The sequence below is a fragment of the Suricata suricatta genome, chromosome 17 (assembly GCF_006229205.1).
Source record: "Suricata suricatta isolate VVHF042 chromosome 17, meerkat_22Aug2017_6uvM2_HiC, whole genome shotgun sequence".
In the NCBI taxonomy this organism is placed as follows: Eukaryota; Metazoa; Chordata; class Mammalia; order Carnivora; family Herpestidae; genus Suricata; species Suricata suricatta.
In genome coordinates, this window is record NC_043716.1 from 55,934,002 (window position 1) to 55,943,729 (window position 9,728).

Here is a 9,728-nt window from a genome sequence, read left to right on the forward strand (position 1 = left end):
GCGACTCGGCTCAGGGCCGCGCACACGGCTGCCCTTGATGTCCAAGTGCGTGGCCATCGGGCTGCGCCGGAGCGGCCTCGGGGAGGTCAGCGCTGCCCCCGGGCGTGACGCCCCGCCGCCTGCGGCTGAGCCGCCCGTCTCCCCCTGCAGTGCGCGGACGATGCCGAAGCTGCAGGGCTTCGAGTTCTGGAGCCGCACCCTGGGGGGGGCTCGCCACGTGGTGGCGCCCATGGTGGACCAGAGCGAGCTGGCCTGGAGGCTGCTGAGCCGCCGGCACGGGGCCCAGCTCTGCTACACGCCCATGCTGCACGCGCAGGTCTTCGTGCGCGACGCCAACTACCGGAAGGACAACCTGTACTGCGAAGTGTGCCCCGAGGACCGGCCCCTCATCGTGCAGGTGGGCGGGGACCGCCCGGGGGCGGGGCTTCCCAGGGCCCCGGGAGCTGGTGCGGTTTGGAAGAGACTCCTTGGGCGTTCTGGAAGATTCGCAGCCCCCGACACCACCGGCTGGCTGCCATCCGCTCTAGCAGATGATTGGAAGAACGCCCTCCTCTGTGTCTGTGACCCCAGCTTTGTTACAGCGGAGACAAATTACGTGATTCTGTGCTCCCCCTCCTTGTGCTGTGGGGACGCTCCACAGACAAACTCTTAGAACAGGATGACGTCCTGCAGGCAACCGTGGGACCCTGTCAACACTGGGTCACGTGTGAACCCCTGTGGGGTCCTGTCTGGGGTATGAGGGCCTGGTTCAGGTTGGTAGCAACTTCCGTGTGCTTTCCAGTTCTGTGCCAATGACCCAGAGGTGTTCGTCCAGGCGGCTCTCCTGGCCCAGGATTACTGTGATGCCATTGACCTGAATTTGGGGTGCCCGCAGATGATAGCCAAGCGGGGTGAGTTCCATTCCAAGTTCCTGTGTTGAGTGCCCGCTTTAGGGTGGGGCGAGACTCTGGGCCCACACGGTGCCCAGACGGAGGCCAGGGTGTGGCTGACCCTGCTCAGTCCGTGGTGGCAGCTCAGGTGGTGTCTCGGCCCTTCCTTTGCTCTTTCCTTTGGAGGCGGCTCTTCTCCAGGGCTGGAGGGACGGGGTTCTGCTGGTGCTCGGGCTCATCACTTCCTTTAGGGCCCGGGGGGCACTGGGTGCCATCTGGGTAAACGTGTGTTGCTGAAAGGTTGCATCGACTGCCCGGCGTGGGGGGGTCACACTTTCTTCACTGAGCCCAAGCGGTTGCTGGTTGGTCAGAGACCGTGTGGGGTGGGTGTCTGGGTAACAGCGCCCAAGTGTGAGATGAGAAACTGGCCGTCTCTACGGCTGTCGCCGCCCCCTCGGGATGGCTGGGGGGCGGGGGGCAGTGCTCCTGCCCTGGCTGCGGAGGAGAAGGAGGGGTGCCAAGGGCCGCGCCTTCTCGTGCAGGTCACTACGGGGCTTTCTTGCAGGAGGAGTGGGACCTGCTCCAGAGAATGAGTGAGTTGGGCCGCGGGCGCGGTGGGGGGTCAGCCTGGGGCGCGATTGGTGAAGCAGCTCTGAGCCCTTGGCTGGCAAGGCCCGGCCCTGGCGCTCGTGCCGCTGCAGGAAGGGCTCTGCGTCGAGCCAGACTGTAGGTGCTGGAGGGAGAGGGAGGGGTCCCCACCCGGTCCCCACCCCTCCCGTGCCCTGGCAGACGGAGGCAGATCTCGGCTGCCCACAGCCTGCCTACAGGCGCACATCATGCTTCTCAGAAGCCAACGGTCTTTTTCCCAGTTCTCTTGGCACATGAGAAACTCTCTGTCCCCGTCACGTGCAAAATCCGTGTCTTCCCAGAGATCGACAAGACCGTGAAGTACGCTCAGATGCTGGAGAAGGCCGGCTGTCAGGTGAGGGCACCGGGGACTCGCAGGGCCAAGCCCCACTCCCCTGCCCCCGGTATGGGGGGGAGGCCTGGACTCCTGGCCACCGTGAGGTGGGGCCCGAGGAGGGTAGACAAGCCCCAGCTCACTTCTCTCCACCTGCCACCATCCTTGAGGCCCACACGTTTGGAGCTGGGCTCCAGGGTGCTGTCACTTCCAAGTCTGGTCCTTCTCAAACGGGGCTACGCCTTGGCTCCTCATCCTGGGTGGGTCCGGGGGACATGGGGGCCCCGGGCAGCGGCCCACCAGCCTTGACCCAGGGGGTGCGGGCAGACAGCACGCAAACCAGATGCAAGGCTGCCTTTGCTCTGCTCTGGGTGGGAAGCTGATGCCAAAGTGAGGGCAGTCCCCCGGGGTTGGCTTGGGGTCTGGCCGGGAGCAGGACAGAACCCAGGCACTGCTGTGTCCTAGCTGCTGACCGTGCATGGCCGCACCAAGGAGCAGAAGGGGCCGTTGTCGGGCACCGCGTCCTGGGAGCATATTAAGGCTGTGCGGTGAGTGGGCACGGGGGGTGGTGGCCATACCCAGCGCGGGGGCTGCAACCCGTCCTTGAGACCAGGTGCCCAGCTCTTCGGGCATCAGTGGGGGGCTGGAAGAGGAGCACCTGCTGGGCTGGGGCGCGGCCCCCCAGGTGAGGGGACAGGGCTCTGAGCGTGCGCCGCCCCGCCCCCTACAGGAAGGCAGTAACCATCCCCGTGTTTGCCAACGGGAACATCCAGTGCCTGCAGGACGTGGAGCGGTGCATCCAGGACACGGGCGTGCAGGGCGTCATGAGTGCAGGTGAGGTTGTGGCGCCATGTGCCCCCTGCTGGCCTGGCGGACGCGGGGCGTCCCCCTGGGCATGGGAGCGCCTGCGGCCTCAAGCCCACGCCCCCACCCGCAGAGGGCAACCTGCACAACCCTGCCCTGTTTGAGGGCCGCAGCCCTGCCGTGTGGGAGCTGGCCGAGGAGTACCTGGACATCGTGCGGCAGCACCCCTGCCCCCTGTCCTACGTCCGGGCCCACCTCTTCAAGCTGTGGCACCACACGTGAGTACCCCCTCGAGGCGCACGCCGCTGGCTCTGGACCCCGCCTGGGGTGTTGGGGTCCTGAGGGGCGCTCTCTGGACTGTTGTGACAGAGCCCCCGCCTCAGGCTGCAGGTGCACCAGCAGCTTCGGGAGGAGCTCGCCAAAGCGAAGACCCTGGGGGGCATCGCGGCCGTGAGTCAGGAGCTGAAGCTGCGGTGCCAGGCAGGTGCTGGGTCTGGCAGGGCCGCCGGGGGCGGGGGGTGCCAGGGCGCTGGCGGGGGCGGGCTGGGGGCTCGGGCTAACCACGAAGTGTCCTCTGGGCTTTGGCAGGAGGATATGTCCAGGCAGAAGGAGGGAGAGAAACCGTCCGGTGGCCTGCCTTTTTTCCACTGGATCTGCCAGCCCTATTTCCGGCCAGGGTGAGCCACACACCAGCGCAGGGGCCGGGGGCACATGGGACGGGGCTGCAGAGGCCTGGCCTGCTCTCTGTGGCCTTGGTGAAGGGTGCTGGTGACTCGGCTCCATCCCTCAGTGCCACATTTGTTGTTTTTTTGGCGGGTGCTGTGGTTTTCCGTTTTTTCTCCACAAGGGAATTCTCTCTAGCGTTTCTGGTCCTGGGTGCGTCTGTCCTGGGGCCAGCAGGTTGACACCCCCGCACTTTCCCCGGGTTCTTATAGGTGAGGCTGGCTGTCATCTGTGGCCCCTCAGGCCCGAGCAGCCCAAGAGCCAGGCTGCTGAGGCCACTGGGGAGTTGCAGGCACGTCCTCGCCCGGGGGCTGGGCTAGTGGGTCACCCCTCGCAGGTGCCCTTGGCTCTGCCCACCACCCATCCCTTTCAGGCCCAGGGAAGGGAGCAAGGAGAACGGGGGTGCCCGCAGCAAGCGGGCCCTGGAGGAGGAGGAGGGCGGCACGGAGGTCCTGTCTAAGAACAAGCAGAAGAAGCAGCTGAGGAACCCCCATAAGACCTTCGACCCCTCGCTGAAGCGTGAGCTGTTCCCGCAGTGGGGGGGGGGGGCAGTGGGTAGAGGCGGCCAGTGGGAGGGGGCCCTGTGCGGCCCCTTCAGAGGCCGAGCTGGGGTCTGGGGCCGCCTTCCCGAGATGGCCCTCCTGGTGGTGAGCCCCCAGAGAAACATGGGGGTCCTTGGGCTGGTGGGACACGGGGCCACAGGCCTGGGCCCGCTGCCTCCCGCCCTCCGTGGGCTGCCTGGCGGCCCCAGCAGAAACTCCCGTGGGGACTCCGGGTAGGAAATCGCAGCCAGGGGATGGGTCCATCTGCTCAACTAACATCTGGTTTTGTTCTTTCTCAGCAAAATACGCAAAGTGTGACCAGTGTGGAAACCCAAAGGTGAGTCTGGCCGTGCTGCCTGGGGCAGAGCTCAGCCTCAGCAGGCAGCGGGTAGGGTGGTCCCCGCCGGCACTGCCTCGCAGGGGCCCCGGGCCCCCGGGAAACTGCAGGAGTGGCCCTCTGCCTGCGTGCTGAGGGTGCGGCTGGAGGTGGGTGAGCCTCTTCCCCGGAAGGCCGACTCTGCCCCGCCTGGGCTGCCCGGCCAGGGGTGCGGGCCTCGGGTGCTCCGGGCCCACCGGCTCTCCTGTGCGCAGGGCAACAGATGCGTGTTCAACCTGTGCCGGCGCTGCTGCAAGAAGCGTGCTTTCAGGGAGGCCGCCGACTGCCCAGGTGCGCACCGCTGCTGTCTGTGTGGCCCCCCAGGGGACAGCGGGACCGTTGGTCTCCCGAGCCCCACTTCTCCCTGCTCCTCTGCCAGGTCACGGACTGCTTTTTAAAACCAAATTGGAGAAGTCTCTGGCCTGGAAGGGAGCCCAGTCCCGACTGCAGGAGCCTCAGCTTGTAGGATCTGGGGACCCGGGCAGCTTTCCTGAGGTTGTGGGCAGCGCCCTGGCCTGAAGGGCGGCTGGAACCCAACGCACGGCGCCCCCCAAAGTCCCAGGACTGCTGCTGCAGCCTCGCCACGGCCCACTTAACTCAGGGAGTCTCCCGCTGCTCAACATGGAAGGATGAGCTGGTCTTGCCCTCGCCCACGCCGGGAGCCCGGAAATGCTGCACCGGGGAGCAGGCACCCAGGTGGACCTGCCCCTCCTAGCAACGTGTGTGTGCAAAAGCCAACAATAAACCATTTCAAAGGTGTGTGCGCGGAGGGCCCAAAGTGATGTGTGGGGGCTGGGGAAGCCTGCCCCCTCCCTGCCACCCTGCCTGGCTGAGGGATGGAGCCCAAGGAGGCAGGGTCTGTGCCTGGAGGAGCCTTAAACCGTCTACGCAGGAAGAAATGACACCAGGGGTGTGTTCTCAGGCTACTCTTTAATCGACAGAGCGGGATCAGCTGCGGGGGGTGGGGATGCAGTGCTGCCAGGTGGGGCTCTGGGTGCCACACAGGTGTGCCCTCCAGGCCTTTCCTTCCAGAAAGGGCCTTGACCCTCCCCCGCACAGGGCACAAGAGTAGAGGGAGCATAAGAAGCTGGATGTGGAACCCCAGCTGGGGGGGCCCCAGCAGGAACCTCTGGAAGTGTCACAAGAGCGCTGGGAGGCCCACATGTCCAAGTCTGGAGGGGAGGGGAGAGGGCTGGCACGCAGACCATCCTGGGGGCCACCAGGGGCCCTCACATGTTGGTGCTCATCCGAGACTGGCTGTTGGCCGGCGTCAGCTCCCCTTGGCTCCCTTCGCGGGGAGGGGACTGCAGTGGGAACACGGGTGCTCAGCCCGGGAGTCAGGTGCGCATGTGCCCGCCCCGCTGCCCCCCTGCACGCAGGGGCTGCCCTGCCCTCACCTTGACGTGGATCTGGTTGCGCAGCACGGCCGCTCGCAGGATCATGGCTGTGGCGCGTCGCTGGAACTCCTTCCCCATGAGCAGGGACTTCTCAAACGTGGTACTGCGCTGGTCCACATCCCTGGCATACAGGATCTGTGGGGGCACGGGGCTCAGTGGTGCCCCTCGGGTCTCAGGGGTCCCCTCCCTGCACCCACGGCTTTGGCCCGAGCACGGCCACCTTGCTGTGGGAGTCGATGCGGGCGTTGATGAGCCCCTCCAGGATGAGGTGCGTCAGCTCGTCCTCCAGGGCCGCCACCGTGGTGTTGAAGGCCGCTGCCATCTTGTGCATGTCAGCCGACACGTAAGGGCTGAAGTACTGCGAGGCGAAGGGCACGTCTTGCCTCCTGCAGCCTCGGGCCCGCACCCCACCTCAGGTCTGTCCCCACCGTGTCTACCTGGATGAGGGCGCGGTTGCGGATCTGAGTATAGAGGGTCCTAACGTGGGGAGCCAGGTACATGTCCAAGAGCAGGTTGTCCTGGTGAAGAGACGTGGTCAGCCGCCAGCTGCCCCAGGCCCCGGGCCGCGCCCCCTCCGAACCTTGCAGGTCCCTCACCTTCATCTCATCCAGCATCTTCAGGCACGAGGCATACTTGGACTCGTAGAATTTAAAGATGATGTCCCGGACCTGGGGCTCCAGCTCCAAGAATAACTTGAAGGAGCTGTAGGTGCAGCCCCTCAGAGCTGGCCCCGCACCTGCCCACCCACTCTGCAGGCTGAGGGACGGGGATCCCAGGGGCAGAAGCAGGACCAGGAGACGGGGCCCGAGGGGGACCGGCTGCAGGACCAGCACCCACCCTGCACGCACCTGCTGGAGATGACATTGCGCTGCAGTTCCTGGCGGTCAAAGGTGGCCAGGGCACACAGGCCGCCATAGATGGCCACGTTGCTGGGGGAAAGCAGCTGAAGGGCAAGAAAGGCGTTGGGTCCACATCCCCGGGGTCACTGACAGGGCAGAACCCGAGGGGGAGGCCCAGAGGCAAGGCTGGGTCACCCCTGCCCTGCCCCCCACTCAAAGACGACCTGGGCCTATGCTGAGGGAAACCCCCCAGGAAAGAACCCAGCCCACGAGCCTGCGCTCTGCTCCCCAAGTCCCAGCAAGGCCTCCTCACCTCGGGGAAATCACAGTGGTCGAATGAAGCCAGCAAAAAGCATTTGGCGGCCTGCTTGTATTTTCGAGCAGCCAGCTCAGCCAGGCCTGGGGGTGGGGGAGGTAGAATGAAGCCTGGTGCCCGGGGGGAGCTGCGAGAGCGCCTCACAGGGCCATCAGCAAACAGGCCCCGGCCTCCCCACCCCAGGCGCTCCTCTGTCCCGGCCAGGGATTCCGGCTGACACAGAGCCGCGCTGCGAGCACCAACTCGGCGCTCTCTCCATCAAGGGCCCCGGGAAGCTGTGCGCAGGTGCGGTCACTCCTGCAAAGGACTCCAAGGCCGACCCCTCCCGGGCTGAGCCGGGGACCAGCAGCGAGAGCAGCTGAGAGCAAAGCCTGGGCCTCTGCCCACCTGCCGCACTCTGGCAGGACCTGGGCGAGGCGGGCGTCACCTAGGACGTAGGCGTGATGAGGGCCCTGACCCAGGTTGTGAGACTCAACGCACAGCGCGCTGAAGCCAGCGCTGGTGTCCCTCCGCCCCGGGTCCTCACCTGCGGCACACTTGAGCTTGGTGAGGATGGCCTGGGTCTGGCTGTCCCGCTCCCCACGCTGCTGCAGGGGAGAGTTGAACACATGAGCCACCAAACCCTCCACACCCATGTCCTCTCCTGGGTCCTGCCCGGCCTCAGAGCGGAGGAGGACGGAGAAGACGTCAGGGGTCCCGGGGCAGGGCCTGAGGGCGCCGGCCGGGGCGGAGTCGCCGTTACCTCGGCTATCTCAGGAGTGGACTCGGCCTTGCTGACGTAGCTCAGCACGTGAGACCAGTTCTGCAAGTAGACGCTGACCTGCGGGCAGGGGGGCGGACTCAGCCCGGGGGCGCCCCCTGCCGGCTCAGGCGAGGTGCGGCCCTGCAGCCCCTCCCAGAGGAGCCCACCCGACCGACCGCCGAGGGGCCCACCTTGATGACATTGAGGCACATGTTGATGACGTGCTTGGCGCTGGTGCAGTAGTCCCGTGCCCGGGAGTAGCACTTGAGGGCATTGCTGAGGTCCCCACAGTCAAGATAGTGGTCACCCAGGTCATCATGGCCGCGCCTGTGGGCCCAGACATGAGCACGCCCAGACGTGACCTCGCAGCCCGGCCGCCCGCCAGGCCGCCTCCCCCGCCTCCCACGAGCAGCACCTGATACTCTCCTTGATGGAGTTGCCCTTGTAGTTCTTGAGGTCCGTGTCCAGTTTCTCCAGCTTCAGCAGGGCCTTCTTCCGTGTGGCCTCCACCCAGGCAGTGTCGAGGGGTGGCGGCTCCACGCCACTGTCGGGGATGGTGTCAGGCGCGTTCTGCAGCTCCCTGCGGAGGACCTGGCCGTCAGGGGCCAATGTGCGTGCGGGCAGCGGCCTCCCAGGCCCCCTCCCCCAGCTCTGGCCCAGCGCTATGAGGGGAGCCCCGGCCAGCACAGCAGCACCAGCCCCCAGTACCGGCCCCCCACCGGGAAGAGTCATGCAGCTGCGCCAAGACGAGAGAAGCAAGTTGTCATCTCAAGCTTGACGTCAGAATAACTGTGTGTCACGTGCGCACAGAATAGGCCAGGACAGCACAGTGATGACCACACAGCAGGGAGAGTGAGGACCTAGCCCATTCTGCCATTTACCACGCTGCCTGGCTTGTCAACAAGGATGGCCAGGCAGCCATGGGGCAGTGCTGCTACTGAGTGTCCTCACGGGGGTGGTGTCAGATCACAGGGGCACAGAAAGGGCCCTGCCTGGGCTGCCTCCCACCCTGCCTCCCAGGCCCCAGTGCCAGCTCCCACCATGCCCCTCCCCCGGGCCCCAGTGCCCCCCGCACCCTTGGTGCCCCTCCACCCTCACCTGGTGGCCTCTGAGAGCTTCCGGTGGATCTCCTCGTACATGTCCACATTGAAGGTCCTCTGCACAAAGGACAGGGCCATCTTCAGGGCCTCGGCCCGCAGCGGGGGGCAGTGGTCAGCAATGAACTGCAGCCGTTCGATGCGCATAAGCCCGCTGTAGCTGGCCGCGTACTGCTCCAGATCCTGGTGCGGGTACGGGGCGTGGGTGGGGATTGTGGGAGGCGGGACCCCCGAGCCCAAGCCCCGGCAGGAGAAGAAGGGGCAGGAGCGAAATGCGAAACTCGGAATCCGAGAGACCCCACGCATGTCTAGAAAAGGCCACCTGGGGTAGAGCTCTGCCGAAAGCGGGCTGAGGGAGTGCATGGCCAGAGGCGCACCCCTCACTCTTGCCAGCAGGAAAGAAGCAGTGCTCTGTGGGTCAGGCCCCAAGGAAGACCTGTCCTCAGTGTGAGGCAAGGTGCAGGGTGGCCTGGCCAGTGGGCTCGCCCTCGTGGGAGAGAAGCAGGGTGCACGGTCTCCAGCTGGGCACCACCCTTTTTAAGTGGGCAGTGGGACAGCCCAAAGGTTCCTGGGTCCAAGGAAAACACGGGCAGAGGGATACTGGGCAAGGCCTCCCGTGCGGGTCAGTCCCCTCCCGCTCACCCCCGGAAGCGCCCCATACCAGGGTGGGGTTCTCCACCACGTAGTTGACATCGGGTGCATTCTGCGGGTCCTCCTGGGGGTCCACATCGATCTGCATAGGCTCCACGGCCCCCTGCAACACGGGCGAGCACCTTGGCATCTCGAGCGAGGCCGCCCGTGTTGGGCGAGGAGCCCTCGCTGCGCCCTGAGTTCACCTCTGCCCGCCGTGCCGCCTCCCTGGCGGGATCCTGGCGGGATCCTGGCGGGATCCTGGCGGGGAAGCCGGCCGTCCTGCCCCTCCCCACCCCGGCCGGCCTCCAGGCCCGAGTCCAGCGCCGCCCCGCGCAGGACCGGCGGCTGGTGCCCAGACAGCCCCGGCGGCCACGTTGACCGCCGGCGAGGGAAGCGGACAGCGGGGCGCCACTGCCCCCCCCCGCCCAC

The 9,728-nt window shown here is 66.3% G+C and overlaps 2 protein-coding genes across 5 annotated transcripts; one reads left to right on the plus strand and one right to left on the minus strand.

Moving 5' to 3' along the window:
* Positions 1-58: 58 nt before the first annotated feature.
* Positions 59-5,034, plus strand: DUS1L (dihydrouridine synthase 1 like). Of its 2 annotated transcripts, none has more exons than XM_029927810.1 (13): positions 59-397; positions 782-890; positions 1,412-1,462; positions 1,799-1,851; positions 2,296-2,378; positions 2,561-2,664; positions 2,768-2,912; positions 3,018-3,114; positions 3,223-3,311; positions 3,731-3,876; positions 4,199-4,236; positions 4,491-4,566; positions 4,655-5,034. In XM_029927810.1, the coding sequence occupies exons 1-13, from the start codon at positions 161-163 to the stop codon at positions 4,792-4,794; spliced, it is 1,368 nt and encodes a 455-aa protein (XP_029783670.1). In that variant the 5' UTR covers positions 59-160; the 3' UTR covers positions 4,795-5,034. The 2 variants fall into 2 exon arrangements, with proteins under 2 accessions (XP_029783670.1, XP_029783669.1); XM_029927809.1 differs by having other exon boundaries at positions 60-397; positions 1,739-1,851.
* A 152-nt stretch (positions 5,035-5,186) lies between these two features.
* GPS1 (G protein pathway suppressor 1) lies at positions 5,187-9,573 on the minus strand. Of its 3 annotated transcripts, none has more exons than XM_029927812.1 (13): positions 9,328-9,573; positions 8,668-8,849; positions 7,985-8,149; positions 7,761-7,896; positions 7,570-7,647; positions 7,354-7,411; positions 6,825-6,910; positions 6,521-6,615; positions 6,269-6,374; positions 6,110-6,190; positions 5,893-6,030; positions 5,673-5,807; positions 5,187-5,579 (listed from the first exon to the last, which is right to left on the minus strand). In XM_029927812.1, exons 1-13 carry the CDS (start codon positions 9,445-9,447, stop codon positions 5,505-5,507), a joined length of 1,455 nt encoding a protein of 484 aa, XP_029783672.1. In that variant the 5' UTR covers positions 9,448-9,573; the 3' UTR covers positions 5,187-5,504. The 3 variants fall into 3 exon arrangements, with proteins under 3 accessions (XP_029783672.1, XP_029783671.1, XP_029783673.1); XM_029927811.1 differs by having other exon boundaries at positions 7,354-7,414; positions 9,328-9,570; XM_029927813.1 differs by having other exon boundaries at positions 7,354-7,414; positions 8,668-8,726; positions 9,328-9,549.
* Positions 9,574-9,728: the final 155 nt, after the last annotated feature.

Excerpts from the sequence above, each read along its gene's own strand:
- DUS1L (XM_029927809.1), top strand. The coding sequence starts at position 161 with ATGCCGAAGCTGCAGGGCTTCGAGTTCTGGAGCCGCACCCTGGGGGGG. Across the intron at positions 2,665-2,767 it reads GCAGGGCGTCATGAGTGCAG|AGGGCAACCTGCACAACCCT; the intron begins GTGAGGTTGTGG and ends CCCCACCCGCAG. Across the intron at positions 4,237-4,490 it reads ACCAGTGTGGAAACCCAAAG|GGCAACAGATGCGTGTTCAA; the intron begins GTGAGTCTGGCC and ends TCCTGTGCGCAG.
- GPS1 (XM_029927811.1), bottom strand. The coding sequence starts at position 9,447 with ATGCCAAGGTGCTCGCCCGTGTTGCAGGGGGCCGTGGAGCCTATGCAG. Across the intron at positions 8,150-8,667 it reads AAGCTCTCAGAGGCCACCAG|GGAGCTGCAGAACGCGCCTG; the intron begins GTGAGGGTGGAG and ends GGTCCTCCGCAG. Across the intron at positions 7,897-7,984 it reads TCCATCAAGGAGAGTATCAG|GCGCGGCCATGATGACCTGG; the intron begins GTGCTGCTCGTG and ends CTGGGCCCACAG.